The sequence below is a fragment of the Malurus melanocephalus genome, unplaced genomic scaffold (assembly GCF_030028575.1).
Source record: "Malurus melanocephalus ecotype Western Australia unplaced genomic scaffold, MMel_1.1 scaffold_236, whole genome shotgun sequence".
NCBI classification, from domain to species: Eukaryota; Metazoa; Chordata; class Aves; order Passeriformes; family Maluridae; genus Malurus; species Malurus melanocephalus.
The window spans coordinates 763568-783968 of record NW_026623468.1 but is presented as its reverse complement, the minus strand read 5'-3'; the positions used below and the strand labels follow the sequence as shown (position 1 = coordinate 783968).

Below are 20401 nucleotides of genomic sequence, written 5' to 3'. Positions count from 1 at the left end.
TGAGTGCCCAGCAACTGCAGCTCCTCCAGGCTTGGTGGCTCAGGGCCCTTGGTTGCCCTGCCAAWCCCTGCAGCACTTTGAAAGGCCATGACAGATTTTGGTGGCTGTGAAGACTGTCACGTTCCTGTCAAGGAGGGCGTTGCACTGCTCTGCTGCTGTGTGTGCTCCTTGCTGCAGACAGGTACAGAGCAAGGTAATGTGTCCCTGTCCCCAGGGCTGGGTTCTGTGCCACGCCAGGCAGGAAAGCCAGGGAATGTGCCAGGCTGGCACCTGCACTGGAGGAACAGGTGAGCTGGAGGAAGGGGAATGGTACAGCACAAATGCAGATTGGAACCTGCCCTACGTATTTGCTGCTGCGGAAATGCTTGAGAAACTTTGAGTTTAGTCATGTTGTGAGGAGTGTTCCTTGTCTGCATCCCACAAAGTTGGATACAGCTGCTGCTCTGACTGGAGCTGCATCAGGGTCAGAGGAAGAGGAAAATCATGCAATAAGTAGTGCAGACTTCTTCCCTGTGATGTGAAGATCTCAGGTGTGAGRTCCTGATGCATCACACTTACTGAACTTGTCTCACTTTTCAGTTTCCAAGGTGCATGAAGATTAAAAAACTGCAGTCTTGACCATTTTAAACCATTAGGCAGGGTAACTTTGAAGATAAGTATTTTGATGAGATGAACCTGTTTTTGCTGGTGGCTTTTCCTTCTTCTTAAATATGTATTTATGAGAAATTATTTAAAGGTTTTGGGTATTTTGCTCTGGGTAAAATTCAGGTGCCCTAYGTTTAAAYCACATGGGATCTGTYTCTTCTGTTTACTCAAAGGTATTAYGTTTTTTAAAAAARCTTTACTGAAACTTGTGCTGTTTCTGCTGTTTTGCAGTATTTCTGTAGGACTTCTCTGTACCTTCCTTCTGTCAGATTCGGGAGTCTCTTGCCCTACATGTAAATAGCTGTGTCCCATTCCATCCCAGCTAATCACTGAGAGTGAGTTCATTTGCATCTCGATAGCTACTTCTGGCTCTTGAGTTTGAAATAGGTCARTTGAAGGGCCCATGAATTTGCCATCTTGTTAAGTCTGTTGTAGCCTATTTTGTGTAGGCTGGAACAAAGCTTTGGTGTGGAAATGAAAAATCRTGTTCTGGCTTTARGGATATAGYRAGAGAGTGGTCCACCAAACCAAGCSCCAKCAGGAAACTACTGTTCCTTCTCTTAGATGATAATTTTCATCGTGCTTCCCAAAAATGCCAAAGGAGAAATTGATTGTGTTGTGATCATGGGAGAGTTTTATGACAAAACCCTCACAAAGAGAATGTTTGTCTCTAATTGTTTTACATTTCCATAATGCTTAGCATGATAAACCATCTTCTCTTTCTCCTTTGTTTTTCAATCACAATTAGAGTTTAATGTCATTAAAGCTTATAAGTGAGTTTGAGCTACTGTCTTGTTGAAGAGAAGATGGAGCAGAAATTTTCAGTGAGGCATTGGACAGGGTTTTTAATGTGTCTGTCATTATATGTTAACCTCTGAACTGGGACACGACGTCTGTTTTATGGCTGACAACAATTTAAAAGTATACATCTTGACATGGTGCATAAAGGAAGAAGGGGGAGTGGAGAAGAAAAAAAGAATTAATGATGTTAGCAAATATTAGTGCCTGTATTTCCATTTTGTTCCGAAAGTGCTTGTCAGGCTTTGAGGCTGCCTGGAGCAGCATTGCCGGTGACAGCCAGCCGGGATGTGATCGTCCCTTGGATCGAGCCAGGCTTTTATTGACAAATCCAGTGCACCAAGGCAGGGAYGAGGATGCTCTGCTGTCTGTTCCAGGAGGGGAGCGGCTTTTCTCCTGGCATTCCTGGTGACATTTGAGAAGGATTGTTCCGGGCTTAGTGGAGTTCCCTGCTCCAGTCCCTGAGCCCATCTGGAGTCAGGGGAGTTGAAGATGTCTCYTCAGGAGTACGTTTGCTGCATACTGAAGCCCAGATTCACCCGTGATTTATGCTGGCTTTGCTCAGCCAGATCCGCCCACCAAAGTTAACTGTCAGAGGAACAGTGACTTTGACATCAGCCTTAATTGTACACCAGCTGCAAAGAATCAGTGGGCAAGAAAGAAACACAAGAAATTTCACTGTTTCAGGTGTGTCTTACAATTCTCTTTTGTCTTTTCCGCTATTTCTTACGTGCCGCTGCCTGTGCTTTGGCATGCAAGTGCAATCCTCCGTGTCTTCACATGCTGCCACAAATTCCTCTTTATTCCCACAGTTTTTAAGTGGCATTTTGAGAGCAACCCCTCGTGCTCATGGAGCCCACAGCAATTTTACCTTTCCTACACCACCTCTTTTGCACGGTCCAACTGCAGATACAACTGCTGTGATCTTCCTTGGATTCAGGCTCCAAATTATGGAAGCCCTGGATCATGCTATTCTTTAACTATCATTAGTTACACGAGTATCTGCAGTGCTCTGGACAGCGGTGACAGCAGTGAAAGAAATTGAGCTGGCTTAATTGACAGCCACATAGTTAATTATTAGTGCCTTTTTAATGGAGGAGACAGGAAATTTGCAGTGTCAGTTTTTAATTTCATTGTGGTTTGCGGGGTAATGTGACTTCAAACTCATGAGTCATTATCTGCATGTAGGTAGCCCTAAAAACCCTCTTTTGCTGTAAAAACGTCAAGAGATTTAAGAAGGAAAAGGGCATCTGTGTGTTACTGATCCCTTCAGCCAGGATGAACAACAAATAAAAACACTATTTGCTGTCAGCACTGTCAGTGGYTATGACGTGGCTTGGAAGGAGCTGCTGCTTCTGCCCCACTTCGTGTCACTGAATTTGGTACATCGTGCTCGGATACTGCGTGGAGATTCTGGCAGACTGGACAGCACAGATTTTGCAAGTGGGCATATGAGCTCATGGATAGGCAGATTTTCAAGGGCGGCTGGAAAGAAACCAGTTTGTATCTGCATTGAAAGAAACCAATTTTATCTGCATTGAAAGAAACCAGTTTGTATCTGTGCTGCAGCAGAGGTAACTTTTTTTTGAAAAATTGGGTAGATACCCCTTGGGAAGCCCAGTGAGAATGAATGGTGGAACCATGTCTCTGTCTTCATGGCTTTGCGAAGTAGGGGCACACGTTAAACACCGAGAAAACAGAATCTTTTCCTGGACCCTCTTCATAAATTTGTTCTATATATCAAGGACTGTGATGGAATAAGCTTGGTTTAACATTCATAATTTGAATATTGAATTACTTTTTTTCTGTGTGAAAGAGATGAGATAAGAGCTGCTTGCACAAAGTAACTTGTGTATGGATTAAAAGCCAGAGAAGTTTTTGCCTGAGTGTTTTTGGGAAAGCCTTTATCACTGAGTTTCCTGATGACCTTATGTGTACTCAATCAACGTGATTAATCTTYGGTAGAAATGCATTCATTGTGCAAACAAGGTGAACTTAACCCTAGAAACCTTTTTTTTTAACAATTTCTGCCTCTAGAGAGATTAAATGTATTTTTCAAATGTTTTTTTCTGACTTGGAAAAAAGCAACAACCCAAAACTGGAGTGGGAAGAGAAAAAAGAATATAGATTAAATTTTTTTTGCTGTTTCTGACACTGATTGAATGCCCATCATGCCTCAATATCAAACAGGATAGACTAGTAGTGAGTGTAGCTTCATTGTATAAGAATAACTCTTCTGTGCACTTTCAGGTGATCTGAAATTAATTTTGTTTTATTAGTGAAATTGAAATAATTGATGGACAGTAGGGTTCCCTGCTAAATAATTTTTTAAGAGGGGCACTGCACTGTAAAGACTCTGAAGCCCTTTCTCTTCAAGAAAGGAGAACTTCATGTCACCTTCTACTCTAAATTAGAGAGAGCCTACTTGCCGTGGAATAGTCTTCAAAGCCAATTTCCTTTTCATTTATTCTTATAAAGAAGTATATCTGTGATATCTGTAAACCTAATGTTATGGCTTTGGGCTGGTACAAGAGAGCTGAGAAGTGGAACTGGTTGGCTCAAACTAGGCAGAATGTAAATGTAAATGTTTTATAGGGAACCAGTACATTGATTTAAAATAAGAGTAACCTAAGGTGCAGGAAGAAAGACAAATCAAACCATGTTTTATTTAAAAAAAAATCAACATCTCTCTAGGTGTAACGCAGCTTTTTGGTGTGATGAAGCTGATTAGAGGGTTGCAGCACCTCTCCTATGCAGAAAGGCTGAGAGAACTGTTATTGTTCAGCTTGGACAAGAGAAGACTTTGGGGTGATCTGATTGTGGCCTTCCAGAACCTGAAGGGGATCTACAAGAAAGATGCAGACTATTTACTAGAGCGGGAGTGACAGGACAAGGGGGAATGACTTCAAGTTGGAAGAGAGTAGGTTTAGATTGGATATCAGAAAAATATTCTCCCCTGTGAGGGTGGTGAGGCCCTGGCACAGTTTGCCCAGAGAAGCAGTGGCTGCCACATCCCTGGAAATGTTGAAGGCCAGGTTAGATGGAGCTTGGGACAACCTGGGATAGAGGAATGTGTCCCTGCTCATGACAGGGTAGGGGAACTAGATGATTTTTAAGGTCCTTTCCAACCCAAATCATTCCAGGATTTTGTGATACAATGTATTGCAGCTGCTGAGGGGCCCTGCTAGAGGCTTGGACTTTGCTCCCAATCTTTTTCACCCTGGGTGTGACACTCTCCCATTGCAGAAAGCCACAAACCCCTCCACTGATGGCAGCAGGTTGCAATTAATGGGCTGGGTTTGTTAGGACTTGCTGCTGCAGATTTCAAACCWGTTTTGACTGCTTACCTGAAAACCRAAATACTTAATGCTGTGGTAGAGTTGGGGTTTCTGGTTCCCTGCACCCCCTAWTTGGGTCAGGCTTTCAAACAGCAGGCACTCACCCCTGCTGGCATCGATGCAAAGTCAGGCAATTGAAGATCCCAGGCTGCAGGATGGTTTTTTGAAAAGGTAGGCCTGGGGCTCTATATCGATCAATCATTATTCTAATTGTTCATTTCTATTATGGTGGGAATCATTCAGAATCCTAGAGTTCCTGGGAGTAAATCATTTGGAAATGCTGCCCATTATAAAATTTAATTTTAAATCTATATTAAATAGATTTATAAAGGCAAGCTTTGCCATCTAGTAACAGAATATTATGCTGCCTCACAGAAGCTCAGCTTTTGGGTCCTGAGGGGCCAGGGCTGGGAATGAGAGTTGGGAACACGGTGGGAGCTGGGATGCTGACCTAATCTTTCTTTTTCTTTCAGACAACAGAGAAGAGGGGAAAGGAAAGCAAAACTGTATTTGGAGGCCCAGTCGTCAGCTCATTATATCAAGAAGAAACAATCAGGTGATTATCTCTGCTGCAATTCGGTTAAAAACAGTATTTTCTAATGTCATTTTGTTAAGCTTTTTTTTTTTTTAATATTGCACAAGTGTGGTGGCAACTACAACAGGATAATAAATGACAGGAAAGAACTTTTCAGGTCCATAATCATTTAAATCAATATCTGCCTGTATCATTGCCAGGTAGTAACCTTTCCCTAGCGCAAGATGTGGGGGAAGGGCAAGGCTTCCCATTTTTCAGTTATATGGCTGAAAAAAGGTAATATTGGATATTTTTAATAGAAAGCTATTCAGGCACTACCTTTTTCAAATAGTTATTTCTTTACCAATACATTCATTAGGGACTGTTCAGTGAAGGTTTTAGTGTTGGACAATGTTTGCCTTCAGGGAGAGTTTGTGCCTTATATCAAATTAATTTTTTTCTAGGCTCTGCAGCTAGAAAAGCTGGCTCTGCATTTATTGARCTAGAGTGGATGCTACTTAAAACTGTCACGGTGCAAGTAGTAAGTGACATTAGCAACTGAATAAGRATACCTTAGGTCCCTAAGGATGATTTTTGGTTTAATTTTTTACTGTTCCATACTACTAATCATGGGTGTAGTATTAACTCCAATACTGAAATGATTTTATGGAAGAATTTTTAGGATACTGTATCGTATTTTTAGTCAAAAGAACAGTCAGAGATGAGTAAATTTTTGACAGTGTTTCCTGTCATGTAGTCACCCATTTAGGTGTATATGATCCCATTTTTTATTTAATGTCTTGCATCTTTTTAGGTCCAGGAAATTTAAACAGTGATTTCTCTACATACAGTCTCCAGCTGAGAACTTACCCAAAGCGTTAAAACTCTAGGACAGCATTTCTTTGACTTATCACAAATTAATGGAAAGAAATCTCAAGCAGGTGGCTCCAGGCCCTTTGCAAGRAGCTCAGGTAGGAAGTGAGGCAGCTCTTGTAAGCAGACAGGGTGGCAGTTGTGTGCTTGGCAGTCCTGCAGGCATTTCCCTTGGGATTGCAATCCACTTTAGAGTGGAGTGGAGCAATTGGCCAGGAATAGCTTCCTTCCCTTGCATAGTGAGCCAACACATCTCTAGCTTACTCTGGACCTTGAGCAGAGGTGGTCAGRTGTGACCTTGCTGTAACACACWGTTTGGGGAATGGCACTTCAGCTGRCCAYCAGCTCTTTTTTCTTCTCTGCTCCATCAGTGCTTGTCTCAGCCAACATCCTTGATCTCACAGTYTGACCTTGTGTTTTAAATCCTATCCAAGCTCTCCTTTTAGGGGTGGAGCTGTCAGAGCCCTACAGTGCTGTCAGAGTCTTGGTTATTCCAAGACCTGCCTATGCCCTTTCCTGGGTATGAAATACAGCATAATGTACAGAAAAACAGAGTTGGCTCTGGTTGGCTTGATGAGCCTAAATCTTTTCATATGTTTGTTTTTKTTTTTTTTTCCAAGAATACAGCTGCAAATACTTTTTTTCCAAAAATACCGTGAGGAACATTGATGCTGTTTGTTTAGCACAACACAATTGTTGTTCTTACAAATGAGGCTTTTTGTAGGCAGGTGTAGCCTCCAACACAGCTGGAATAGGGTGATTCTGCTGAATTTCATTGAATGAAGTGTCCTGACTCTGCTGGCAGAGTGGAAATTCATGTAGTCCATTAGCACATTTTGGCTTGTGGGCATCCATGTCTTCCTTGCAAGATAGGAATGAGCAAGTGTCACCATCATCTTACCCACACAGAGTTGAACAGCTTCAGATTTCCTGGTCCTTTTGTCTACTGTTCGTTCTCTTCCTGGAACAGGTAATAAGCGTGCAAGTATCTCTAGTGTGATAATTACAGTAACAAAACCATAGCCCTTAACAGCAAAATTGCTCTGGCACCAGCCTGCAAGCAAATAAACCAAAGACRAGTTGCTCTAAACATCAGGTTTGGTGTCCCAGTTTGTCTAGAGCAAGAATCAGTTCAATAGCTGTACCACTCACCTGAAAAGGGTGAATTTTGTGAGGCTGTGCGTGGTTACTTACAAAAACATTAGCATTCAGCAATACTTCATAAAATAGAACATTATCATAAAAAATAAGGCATTTTCTGTAGAGGAAGAAAATTTTRAGGGGAAAGAAAACTGATTAGCTTGAGCCAAAATAAGCTTTAACACATTGATAGTTCTGGGTAAGCTCTTTGCTGTCAATGTGTACATATGTGCTGCCTCAAAACCTGCTATCTGAGAAAAGAAACTTGGATGCAGACTCTTTTATTGACTCATTTGTCCATGGTGGGTTGTCTGAAGCTTTACAACAAGTTTGCAARAATTGGAATATAAATCAAACCACTTTAGTTTCTGTTTTTCGGGACTGTTGATAGGATAAATATTTTCCTGTTACAGGATCATACTAAAGAAGCCCAGAATAAGTAAAAATAGCCCCTTATTTTGTGTACTAAAAACTCAAACTCAAGTTCTCATCAGCCCTGAGTCCTGACAGACTGCTGAAAGCAATTTCTCAGCAGGCATCACTCTGCCAAACACAGCCTTCCATATGCCCTTTAGGATTCTGCTGATGCAAAAGCAGTAAAAGGCTGCTAATTTATCTGGAGCCCGGCATCATCACAACTTCACCTTGCACCAGGAGATAGACAAGAACACAGGTGCAGAGTTTTGAAGGTTCACCTAAGCATGTTCACTTATTTTGTTCTTATCAAAGCCTTTTGAACAGTTTATCAAATGATTAAAGYCCTCCAAGCTGTTGGTGTGTAATACGAAGAGGAGAGGTTTTGTTTTAAATAGAGTAAACCCATAGTTTACCATCAGCAGTAGTTAGCAACAAAGCAGAAGTTCYGTTGTTTTCAAACTGAGTGTCTAAAATGATGCCTAAATAATACTTACATTGCTTTTGTGGAATGAAATGCTTGGGGTTTAGGGTGCAGATCTTTAAGTGATGGACAAGGTGGAGTTCCCATACCCTGTCCTAATGTGGATCAGCAGTAGGAGGAACTCGGATGGTGCCAAGGCTGATWTTTTTCTTATCACTAAATATCTCAAATGTTTCTAATTGAGAGCGAGATAGAAAAAATGGTCAGTCTGGCTCACAGCACATTGCACTGATTCCAAATAAATTCAAGARCATCCATAGAAACAGGTTATACCGATCTAATTAAATCAATTTGGAAGGAGATTCGGTTAAATCAGTGCAATTTGTGTGTTCATAGATCAGCCCTCAAATCAGGAGAAGGTCTCTTGAGCTAATGAGGCGTAGCAGTTATTTACTTTGGGGTGCTGGGCACTGGTCATCAATTAGGAGTCATTAATAAACCCTGGCAATAAAGAGCTCGAGTACCCCCAGTGAGTAATGGGGAGCAGTTGCAGGATGTATTAGCATAGTGCTCAGCCTCTGGGTTTCTCTGCAAATCACTTATCTCCCCTCGGGCATTACATAAAACTCCTGCATGCTGGTGACTGATGATGGCACTTGGAGGTTCCCTTGGAAGGAAGAATTTAGAAATTATCAGTGATTTCACGCTGGTTGTAGTGGTGAAGGCTTATTTTACTGCTACATAAAGCTTTATATCCCTTTTCTGGTCTTATTACCAAAACAAAGTAGTAGTAGTGYAGCTCTTTCATGATGAAAGCACTATAATTAGACTTTCACAAACCTGGGAAATGAGCAGCGATCTGAGGTTGACTGATGTGTTACCAGTGTAAATCTCATCCAAGACACAATCTGAGAGATGTGCCAGAAATACCTCGGAAATTTAGCTTTATTTTTCAGTATTTTTTTAAAGCTGGGGCAAGGAGTAGGCAGTTTATAAGTGTTTTCAGGAAACAAATACATTGATTTGGCAGGTGGAGAATAACAAATAACATTGCCAAATGTCTCTTTCCACTTCCACTGGAGAAGACCTCCTGCACTCTGCCATGAGCTGCTTCCACATGGCCTTGGCATGCCAGAATGGGAATGACATCTGCCAGTCAGCACAGAGGCCWTTCCGAGCTGTGTTTTACACTTCTGCCATCCAGAGTGATGCTGAAGAAACCCTGTTCTGATAGAAACTGCCACCCTTCCCGTGGACATTTGCRAGCAGCCCCAATCACGAGTGGGACAGCATTTAGGATGTGGGTGCGGAGCGGACACCCCTGGTGTGTGGGACCTGCCTGATGCCGTGCAATCCATCAGAATTGTATTAATCCCACTAACGCAGCCGCCATCTGGTCCCGCTGCTGGGCCGGCTCGTGCGAGCCCCCGTGATGGATGGCCCTGGGAATTGATTAGTTGTTGTGCGAGACAAATGAACTGTTTTGGCAGAAAATACCAGAGGTCGCTGCATGTGGTCAGGCACAAAGGCTGCTGAATTTTAAAGAGCTGCTTCCAGCATCCATTGCAAGGATGCTGCTTCAGAGCAGTGACAGCTTTTGAGAYGAGCCCAKTGCTCCAGAGCACGGTTGGGGTTTTGTTGTCTCYTTCCAGCCCTGTGTTTTTGGGAACACCAGCACTGGAAATGAGCACAAAGCTGCAGAGATGTGGGAGCTGGTATCCTTGCTGGGAATTACAGGCTGGTGTTGGGGTAGATGGCTGTGCCACAGATGTCCACTTTTCACAGAAATGCTGGGCTGTGCAATCCCTGTGGAGGAGCTTTCCYGGTTCTGGGGAGCCAGCACACACAGTGTGCTCAGCCATGGTGCCTCTCAAACAAAACACCTGTGGGTGCTGGCAGCTGGGGCTTGGGGTTTTTCAGGTCAGCATTGCTTAGAAAGGGGCGCTTTCATGGTGATGTTCAGCRGGCCAATCTTTTGACTTCCAGATGATTGCCAAGTTTATTGCCTCCCCTCTCTTTCCTGTCCTCAGAGCAGTGACCCTTGGGGCTTTCCTTTGTTGTGCAAAGGGRCAGCTTGGCTCAGGCCTGCCTTCCCTTTGGGAGAGCACATCCTTTGGTGGCGGCTCCCACTTGGCGTTTTCTCAGCCGCCTCCTCTCCGATGCTGCTGCTGATGCTCCRAAGCCATGTGCTGGGTGGGGAATTGGATGACACATGTCCCGCTATGTCCCAAAGGCTCTCGAAGGACAGCACACAAGTGTGCCRGCAAGTGGGCAACACTTCCCTCGGGACAGCCTGCCAGCTCAAAATAAACTTGAGTTATGGATTTATTCAGCTTGTAAAACCTCAGCTGGCATAAATAATTGAGAAAGCAAAGGTTTGTCTGTGGAGCGTACCTCAGGGACCCGCTCCTGCTTCCCTCCCTCCCACCACCCTTTCTTATGAAAATGATCCCAGTTGCACTGATAGATAATAACAACACCAAGCAATTAAAAGCTATGGGTGGCTGGAGAGAGGAGAAAAGGTTCAGTTAATGAGCTTTTCCTCTTCCTGTGCCCAGGAGAGCCTCCGAAGTGACGAGGCGATTAAAGCGAAGAGATAATTATAGATTATGTGAAAATGGGTCCCTTGGGGGCCGAGGGCCTTGCCATAAACAGTGAGTGTCGCCAGYGCCTCTTGGCTCCCCGCACACGTCCCGTTCCGCTCTGCCGCGGTGCCGCTCTCTCGGCAGCGCCATGCCAAGCACACGGGCGAAGCCACCTGTTAGCGGCACCCGGGGCCACTCCGCGCCAAATCCAYGGGGACAGGCCTTGGACCAGCCCCAGGAAAAGGGGAGAGGACGCCCAAAATAGAGCCTGGTCTCAGCCCTCCACCCTGAGCTTTGCGCTGGAGGTAACCTGCGGAGGGGGAGGAAGGGGACGGAGCAAAYCTGGAGGGTGTTCTCTGCACGAGGGTAAAACACCTGAATTTCCAATCTCTTCTTTGCCCTTTTCAGTCTTGAAGCAGCCTTGATGCTGTTTAGAAAGCAAGGAGGTTTACAGCACTCCAGGAGAGAAGGAAATGAAGCCTGATCAACCAGCAGCCGATCTTTTCCATGGGCTTTTTAAAACCTGTTGGCTTAACACGTGTGTTTTGGACAGCTTGTGGAGAAGGCTTGCAAAGCCTTCCAAGCTTGGAGAGAGATGACTTGGTTTAAGTTTTYCCAATTCCTTTTATTCACTGATGGAAAAAGCTGCCCATGTGTTATTTGCAGGCAACAAGTACCTTTCAACTCATCTTTGAATCAAAATTACTGTCTCTTACTGAGGATGGGGGAGAGCACAAGGAAATAGCTTGGAGGGCTGAACATGTGTCAGCAAGGGAGAAGAGACCCTCTGGCTGTCCTCAGGAAATAGATGTAGAAACACTCCTTGCCTTTACTGGCCGTCAACTGGTTGCTGMCTTCAAGACTCCTTTTTATCTCAACAATCTGACATGGAAAGAAGATTGTATCCAAGTTTTCTTTTAGCCACAGGTTTTACATAATTGTGCACATCTCCATTAGGTTGAGTTTCATGGTGTTTCCCACCTGAAGATGTCCTGAATACTGCATTTTTTATATAAATTGAGATTTTTCTGAAAATACTGAAGAAATGCTACAGATTTTCTCCCCCATATTATTATCTGAGCACATCTTTGCACTGTCMTTTTTGTATTTCTGATATTTCTGTCTGGTTTTCGATTGTTTCTAACAGTTTCTGGGGCTTGCTGCTGACTCTTAGCAGTTTGAGGAGTGCAAATTCCTGCTAGGRACAGGTCTGATAAAATCATTGCATCTTTTTTTTTTCCTATAGCTACTACAGCAGAGGTTTTATTACGTGCTTACACACAYGTGAAATAAAGGGAGGGGAAAATACAGAATTGCCAAATTTTCAAGCTCTGTTTCYTTTTTGTCCTGTGTGGTTTTCAATGCAGAGTCAGCAAATAACAGTAACTTATCTATTCCATTCACACTATTCGAGAAKAATGTCTTTCCTAGTGTTGGTCCCTCCAAAAATCTGGTTTTAACTCCTCTGAGCTCTCTCCTCAATTTCCCTTCCTGGTTTTAGCTGGATCAGATTGTTGTGAATGTCTGGAGCACAGCTTCATATGACTATTTTATTTGTAGGTAAAATGTTCTTGTGACTGGAAAGAGCTTGTTTCTCTTTGTTAATATTTATAGAAAAATTTCATATAATACATGCTTAATGTTTTAAGAAGGGCATCAGGAKCAGAGGAATGGTTTAAAGCTTGAGAAATAAATACAGAGTAGAAGAACGAAATTTCCCGAAACCTTATCTTCAGGTGGGGAAATTGGTATTCTGGATTAATTCCATTGTGGAGACTTCTGAAAGAAAAGTGGTTTTTTGGAATGGGGATATATAGAGCATTTGCAGAGTTGGTTATTCCAGAAAGCTAAATCATATCCAAATAGCTGTGTCAGGTCATTTTCCCCTTACAGACAATAATATCCTTGGGAAAAGACTTTAAAAGGAGGCTGTGGTGGGAAGATGGAGTGGTTGTGGCAGGTCAGGGTTGCTGTGCCCTCTCTGTTGGCACAGACCCTGTGGATGTTCCCTCTGGAGCACAGTCAGGTGCTTTACATCTGCCATGTTCTGCTGGTACCTCTGGTGCTGCCCTGTGAGGGCTGTCAGGGCTCTGCAGCATGTGGAATGACCAGGGATGGAAGGGCACAGCCCAAGCTCATGGTTGTGACATGGAAAATCACCCAGGAGTAACTGAGGATGGCTGTGGGCTTCTCCAGCAGGAARGGACTGGGGTTTGCTTTGGTGTTAYGGAGGAAAGAAATAATAATTGAGGGGTGTGTGGCTGTGTGAGGGGGAACCAAGTTCCTGTGCAGGGCTGTCTGAAAGGCAGCTTCCCCCAAATGCAGCTGTCAGCAGCCAGGGGCTGTATTGGAGATGTTGGGCTAACAAGGTGGGACTGGAGGACTTCCCAGCATATCACATCAGCCCTTGTTAGCAGGGGCAGGCATGTCTTGTGACCTCCATCATSAGTCTGTCAAGCTCCATCTTGAGCAGTATAAGCTTTTGCCTTTTCTAATCCCGCCGTGAGATTCCTTTTTTCCTGGAATTCAAGGTAATTGCATTTAAAGCGTGCAGTGATCTGTTTCCCAGGAGCTTGTGTGTAACGAGCGGGCAAGACCTCCAGCGAATGAGTGAGAGACTRGTTAAGAAACTGGAGACTGCTGTAATGTCCTCAGGTCTGAACACAGAGTGTGAAATCCTGTGTGGCTGCCAGCTCTTGACTAGGAAGGTGCAGCTCAGGTTTCTCTGCAGGGACTGCCTGTGTCCAGAGAGGAGGGTGRTGTGCTGGAGAGCGGTGCTACCGAGGGAGCGAGGTGACAGGGAGGGCAGAGGAAGTGACTTCTTTGGAGAAAGCAGTGACCTGCCACTGGAGTGAGTATTAGTGCTTTTCCCCACCTTTTTCTGGCACAGAKGCTTGAGGTCTGAAGTATCAGAGGTAACTCAGTAAACTGGATGCATAACGATAAAACACAAAGTCCAGGTTGGGTCATGGAGTTCTGCCTGCCCTGATRGGAGCAAAGGACATGGCCTTGCTGTCATTTCATTTTTGGGGGGCTGCAGGTCAAAGAGCATCACCTTTTGTTTGTAACCCATTGCTCAGAAATGCAAATGTTATTTAGATTTTACTTTTCCTTCCTGGCATTCTTCMGCCTGCGAGTTCAAGGGCAATGCAGATGAGCAGAAGTACTTGTGCCTTTTAGCATCAGGGGATGGGTTCTCAAATTGCCCTGTTTCATTTCCCCTGCCTGAAAAGCCCTGAGCAGACTGACCTCCTTACTGGGTCTGACCAGCTCCAGCAAGCTCCCTTTTTTCTGAGTAACTGAGGCTGTCAGTCTGAGTTCTGCTGAACATCCAGACGGTCTTTAGTTAAGGTGATTGAAAACTGGGGATGTCATGTGAGGCAACGACTCTGTGTTTAACTCTTGTGAAGCTGCCAAGCCCCATAGCAACGCTGATGGGCTCATTTGAACCATGGTTTTCATCTGGAATCTGGAAGGAGAGAGGATTATGTGGGCTTTTGGCTTACTTCTGGAAAACCAATGACCTCTTTTCTTTATTCCCTGCTAGCAACACAGTGGAATCAGTGTATTTATACCTAAAGGCATTACTTTTTTAAGAGTCCTTGAAAGGTCTTGATTTCATTAAAGACAGTGTCTGTTTGGTGGGTTAGGATGGTAGTTTTACTGTCTGAAGCCRGAGTATTTCTTTTAGCTCTAAGAGAGGCTGTAGGTGTGACTCAAGGACCTGTGACACCATCATTTGATCTTTCTGCCTGCAAGCAGTCCTGAGTGAGCACATGCTGGTGTCRTATCCAGGATCCAGCATGTGTTCAGCCAGGGACAGACTGCTTTGCAGGTGTCTTGTTTGTCCTGCTGTTTTCTCCAGGCCACATTAGTGGCCTCTGTCCAGGATGGATGGCATCAGAAAGGATTTTGGTGTGACCCAKAGTGGTTCTTAAAAGAAGAACAGTTTTAGCCTTTTCTGTGGGATTGCAGTGATTTATACCAGAACCTGAACATGGATTTTTCTGGTGGACTTCATAAATTTCTTGTGCCATTTCACAGGAATGAACTGACATTTCTGTAGACATAATACTGTTAAAAGCAACTTCTGTTTTTCTAGGAACCAGGATCTTCTGTTTCTAAACTTGGGGGGTGGGGGGAAAAGCACATTATTCTGCGTGCAATACTAGATGTCTGTTTCAATCCAACAATAGCAATAAAATGTTGTAACAAAGTGAGAGCATATAATGTGCATGTGGCCTTTGTRTTGTGTAGTAACATGGTGCTTCTTTTGCCTTTGTTTCCTGAATAGGGAAGAGGACAAGAACATTTTTGATTACTGCAGAGAAAACAACATTGACTATGTAACCAAAGCCATTCAATCAAAAAAAGTGGATGTGAATGTCACAGATGAGGAGGTATGKAGAAAAGATAAGGGCCATCAATCTTTTATCTGTTTTGTGTATTAATTCAGTGCTACTCCTTTTTAAAATTCCCTGGTTAAGACTGTTATAACAAAGTACTGCAACAGTTGGACATTGARACAGAGTAATCTATTTGAAAACAGCTTTGCACTGGATTTCTGGTAATGTGGTTCTGTGGTACACTGTAGCATGTCAGATCAGAAACTTATTTCTATGTTATTTTCAATACCAGCAGCCATTGCAGAATAAGATCTTCTGAATACYTCCCTTTCCCCACTTTGTATACTAAATGTGGTCCAGCAGAAGTAGGAAGTGAGGGAAGCAGCTTTTTTGACCCAAAAAGTCTGCTCTAGTAGAAGAAGGATTACTGCCATGCCACCAGCTTTTCATCATTCCCAGACARAGGGCAAATGAATGATGCTGTATTTCCAGCTTCACAAAAACWGTGACATTGTCCAGTCTTTCTCTGTTCATCAAATCAAAATACCATTTCCCCGCAAGGAGGTAATACAGGCAGCACCAGAATCCCTAAAAAAATCTGTGTCTAAAACTGTGAATTGGCTTCATCCTTTTCTTGGTAAGACTAAACACCTGGTGGGGCAGTTTTTTGTTCATCCTTCAGGAATTGTGGCTACACCAGGTTTGTCACCTTGGTTTCCCTGYTTGCACACTGCCACCTAGCACTGCCCCTGCTCCAGCCTGAGCACAGCTCCTTCCAGCACGCTGTGTTTTGGTGAACAGATGAAGTGCTTAGACATTCATAGACTGAGACGCCACAAATTCAGTTGGGTTCTCCTGTAGCTCTAAGCAGATTTCTGCCCTCTGAGCCATGACAGCCCCGGCTGGGGCTCTGAATGCTGATGGCAAGGCCTTTTATTATTAATCAGGAATTCATGTGAATTAATTTCCAGAGGAGAGGAGGGAGGGTCTTCACGATCTGGGTTGGAATTTCACATCATAAATTCAATGAACTGAAACTGTCATGTGCCAYGCAGTCACTGCAACAGTGCTGTTCCTGAGCTCCATCCTTCTGCTGATCACAGCTTACAGGAGTGTCCAGGGGAATCCCACAGAAAATACAGCTGGAGTCTTTTMATTAATAAAAGCTCATTTTTAGGATCACATGCTTGCAATAAGTGCATAATAATGCCATGTTAGCACTGCTTTGTTTCCACTGTGCTTTTTTGTAGTTAGCAGCATTCAGTAGCTTGTATTTTTCTGTCCGTTGAAGCAGCAAATGTGCTTGTTTCCAGCCAATGAAATTTTGTTAAAAAAAAAATTAAATGTTTTGTGGAAGCTGAAATRTCTAAACTGTGTAAAAAACTACCAGATGATATCCTCTTTGGGAATTATCCATGAGTCCCTGATGTAAAACAAGTCCTATTTCTAATTAATGGATATTAGCACAGGGCTGTTGCAGAGTATGGGATTGCTTCAGYACAGGCAGGAGCCAAAAACATTTGCCCACTTGTGAAGGACTTGAGGGAGGCTTCCCACTTCTTCAAAATCCCCCCAGAGATTAAATTCTCAGCTTCAGCAATTAATTAATTAATTAATTTAATTWAATTAATTAATTAAATTCACAGCTTCAATAATTTTGGTTTACCCCAACAAAGGTGCAAACAGGGGTAGTAAGAACCCTTTTTTTGRAAACTGTTTCTTTATGCTGAGACTAACTGGTCCAAACCCCAAAAAATAGCATGCAAAAGGAAAAATCTGAAAGAAATAGATGTTGCATGATATATTAAAGAACTGAAACCATTACCTGTGTTGTTCAGTATCCAAACATGTTCTTCCTACTCTGGGAGGTATCTTATTTTCTAATATCATGCAGGTTGGTTGAAGTTTTAGAACCCATTTTAGGCTAGAGATAACCCAGACTAAGCCTTTCATGAAGTGAAGTGTACACAATCATAATCTTGTCATTTTTATTAACTCTTTTAGTGTTACTGTRTAAATACATCCTGCCATATCCAAAAGCTGCCTCACTTGGCCTCTGAACATAATTCATGCTGTCATTCCTTTGATTTTAATGCTTGTTAATATAAAATGTCAGCAGGATACAAACAAAGAGTTAACTTCTTATGAAACAAAACCTACTGAAGCACCAAACAGGCTCATGCTAAGCTGCAAAGACACTTGGCTCAGCCTTTCTTGGACAGTAATGGCTTGGCTGGTGTTGTAGGGTGTTTAAATTTTTTTTTTAATATGGTACTGCATCTAATTGTATCCCTCCATTTTGTGCAAACGTGAAAYAAGTCAGCAAAAGGAGAAAAGAAATCAGTAATAAAAATGTAAAGGGGGGATGAGCCAACTTAATGAGAACAAAAGGATTTCAGAAAGGGCAGCAGAAGATTTCTGGGGTTTAGATAGGTGCACTTGGAAACTTCCAAAGCATAAATGTCCTTTTCCCCATAAGAAGTAAAGCTCTTTGTGTAGAGCATTCAAGCCAGCAGCCTGCTAACAGTTTGGATGTAATAAACTTCAATTTTGAATTAAACAAAGAATCTAATGACAGTTATCATGTACAAGTTTCCATTTACTGTATCTAAATTGCCCAGAGTTCAACAGAATTGCTTGCATTCACTTAYAAGAAGTAGCACAGACTAAAGCAACCTGTTTTCTTGGTGTATGTCAGCAGGACTAATGGAATAAGAAATGGACTGTGGCTGTGAAGTCACCCAGGCACAACCTGGGAGTGTGGCTCACTTGCTGCCTTTTCAAAAATAGTATTTTTTCAACTTCAAACAAACCAGAAGCTGCTCAAAGGCAGAGATGAGTTGCTTTTWTAATTTGTGCCAAGGGCTGTGAGGGTTGTAACTAGATATTTTTTTTTAATTGTTGGATAAATCCCAGTAAACAAACATGTTACCTGTGTGCAGTGTTTAAGCCCTTTCCAAAACTTTCATGAAAGGCATCTCACAGGATGCTCACTTAGTCCCCAGTCATTGTGCTTTTGAGACAGAAAGTGCCAAAGTGGTGCCAGCTTGCCAARGAAAGAACAGGGGGGAAAATGAATTTGAGGAAGGGTCACATACTTCTGGATTTGTAGGCTTTCTCCCATTAGAAAAATTTCACCAAACGTTTCAGAGCTCTGAAGGTGATTGACTTCCAAGTCAAGCTTACCTGTGTAATTGCAGCAACATCCCTTCCATTCACTGTTTTCTGCTGTCACAGGGGGATGCAGCCATTCTGTAGATATCTGTCTTTTCTTAATTACTGCTTATAAAACACTTGCCACAAGTTGGAGTGGCTCATTGCTATCCAGCCATTACAGCTGCAAACATCGTGCCTAGAAGTGTAGCTTTATATTGTAGCRCATCCATTCGATTTGGCTTTGTTCTCCCCTTTCTCTGCTCGGGCTAATTGATGTGAAAATCATTCCCATCCATTTGTCTGCCGACTCGGTGTATGGGAGACAAATCCCTGTCCTGTGCTTTGTTTGTGAACACCCTGTGACTTGGAGCTGAGCAAAATTGATGTGCTGTTGGCTTGAGAAACTGCTGCAGGAGCTGGCCAAGCTGGCAGCGGTTAGCCAAGCAAAGCACAGAAGATTTAAGAGGCAGGGTTAGTGCACTGGGGCTATTTTTATGCTTTTTTTTTTATTAAATACTTCAAAGGCGGGGGGAAATGCATCCTCTCAAGTAACTTCTGCAACAACTGTCGTGTCTGAATTGCAGGGAGGGAGTACCTTGATGTTTGATTGCATCCAGTTGAGACCTCTCTGCTGCAGCGCTTTCCTATCTGAAATTATTCATGTTGCTTTGAATCTCTCACTGCTTAATGAAACAGTCATGTGGGAATTGTTTTGGGAAAGCTCAATCTGTGGCTCCTAAGATTTCTGCCACATTGTTTAAACACACAAATACATGTTAAAGGCTAGTATAAAGCAGCAGCTGTGCAGGCTAAAGAGTTTTCCAGTGTGTGGAGGTGATATTCATGCTATACAAAGACTGGGACTGTACGTTCAATTTAAGCTTGTCTTATCACTAAGCTTTGTTTTAAGAAAGACMTGGGAAACARGGGAACTTTGTAGCTATATAACTGYSTAAGTATGCTAGCCAGAGCTGTTGACTGTTGTTAACATACCTGATGCTCYGCARACAGTCATGAATATTATCCAGTTTCCATAGAGCCATTAAGGTTGAAAAAGACCTCTGGGATCATCTAGTCAAACCATTTTAAACACCACATTTCTAGTAATGCTTTTTGTTATGCAATAAGTGAGATTCTTCTGCAGGTGTTTYTCCTTGCACATCTCCTGGTGTGCTCTTGCACAGAGGGTCTCCAAAGCCCCTTGCACCCTGTGCTGAGAGCGTAGCRTGCTGCAGACATTTCTTGTGTGGAACGTGTCAGCTGTTTAATAGTGCACAATTACAATGCAGAGCCATTTAAGGCACTAATTAGAAAATATTGTATCCATTTAGAGTTGCAGAGAAAATATATAGGTAAGCAGAGTGTAATTACCCAAAGTGGAATTGGCCCAAGACTTGAAATCCATACTCCTGCAAATAGCACAAGGAGATTTTTAATGACTATAGATGATCAGGCTTCAGGTTTTTGTCTTGTTCAAAAGGCACTGTGTGCAGSAGAACCAGACTTCCACTGTCATGGGCAGGACCAGTTGCACAGTGCTCTGGTACCCCTAAGCTGTCACAATTAACTGTTGGTTTTCCTTTATTGGTCTTGACCAAGTTCAGCACCAATAAAATTAGATTCTACTTGTCCAGAGACACACTAACATATTTTAGCCAATAATCTGTAGCGTAAATTTTGGTATAAAGGACAGGAATGCCTTTATCTTATCATGTAATTGTACAGTAACTACATTTGAATAATTACAAAATTATTCCTCTACAAATTTATCAAGCCACTGAAATAATCTGTTGAATTATTTATTGCTATTGTGCCTATTGCAGATGTGCCTCTTTCTTTTGACATAAACATCTGTGGCATGAAAAAAGTTGGTATTTGTCCAATTGAAATCCTAAGTCTTAGGTAATTAAGACTTAAGATTCTGTCAGTCCAGAGATAAGGATGCTAAATATAAATTAAAGATCTCTCCATATTTACCAATTGTTTTAAGTTGTACTCTTTCCCCCTTGTAGACTTTGATAATCGTGTTGAGTGCAAGAACATTAATCATTAAATGACCTGTGGATGTCATCAGTGTCATCAGTGCCATAGAAAGTCACTGTCAGAAAATTCATTCTAATGAAAGGTTAATTAGTGTAACATTAAAATTACATGTTACAAAAATTAAT

The 20401-nt window shown here is 42.7% G+C and overlaps 1 protein-coding gene across 1 annotated transcript in view; it reads left to right on the top strand.

The window, feature by feature from the left end:
• Nucleotides 1-20401, top strand: part of ACBD6 (acyl-CoA binding domain containing 6) — a 79824-nt gene that overhangs the window by 18891 nt on the left and 40532 nt on the right. The window contains exons 4-5 of the mRNA XM_057374920.1: nt 5255-5337; nt 15026-15131. Coding sequence (XP_057230903.1) covers nt 5255-5337; nt 15026-15131 — 189 coding nt within the window. The remainder of the gene's footprint in view (nt 1-5254; nt 5338-15025; nt 15132-20401) is intronic.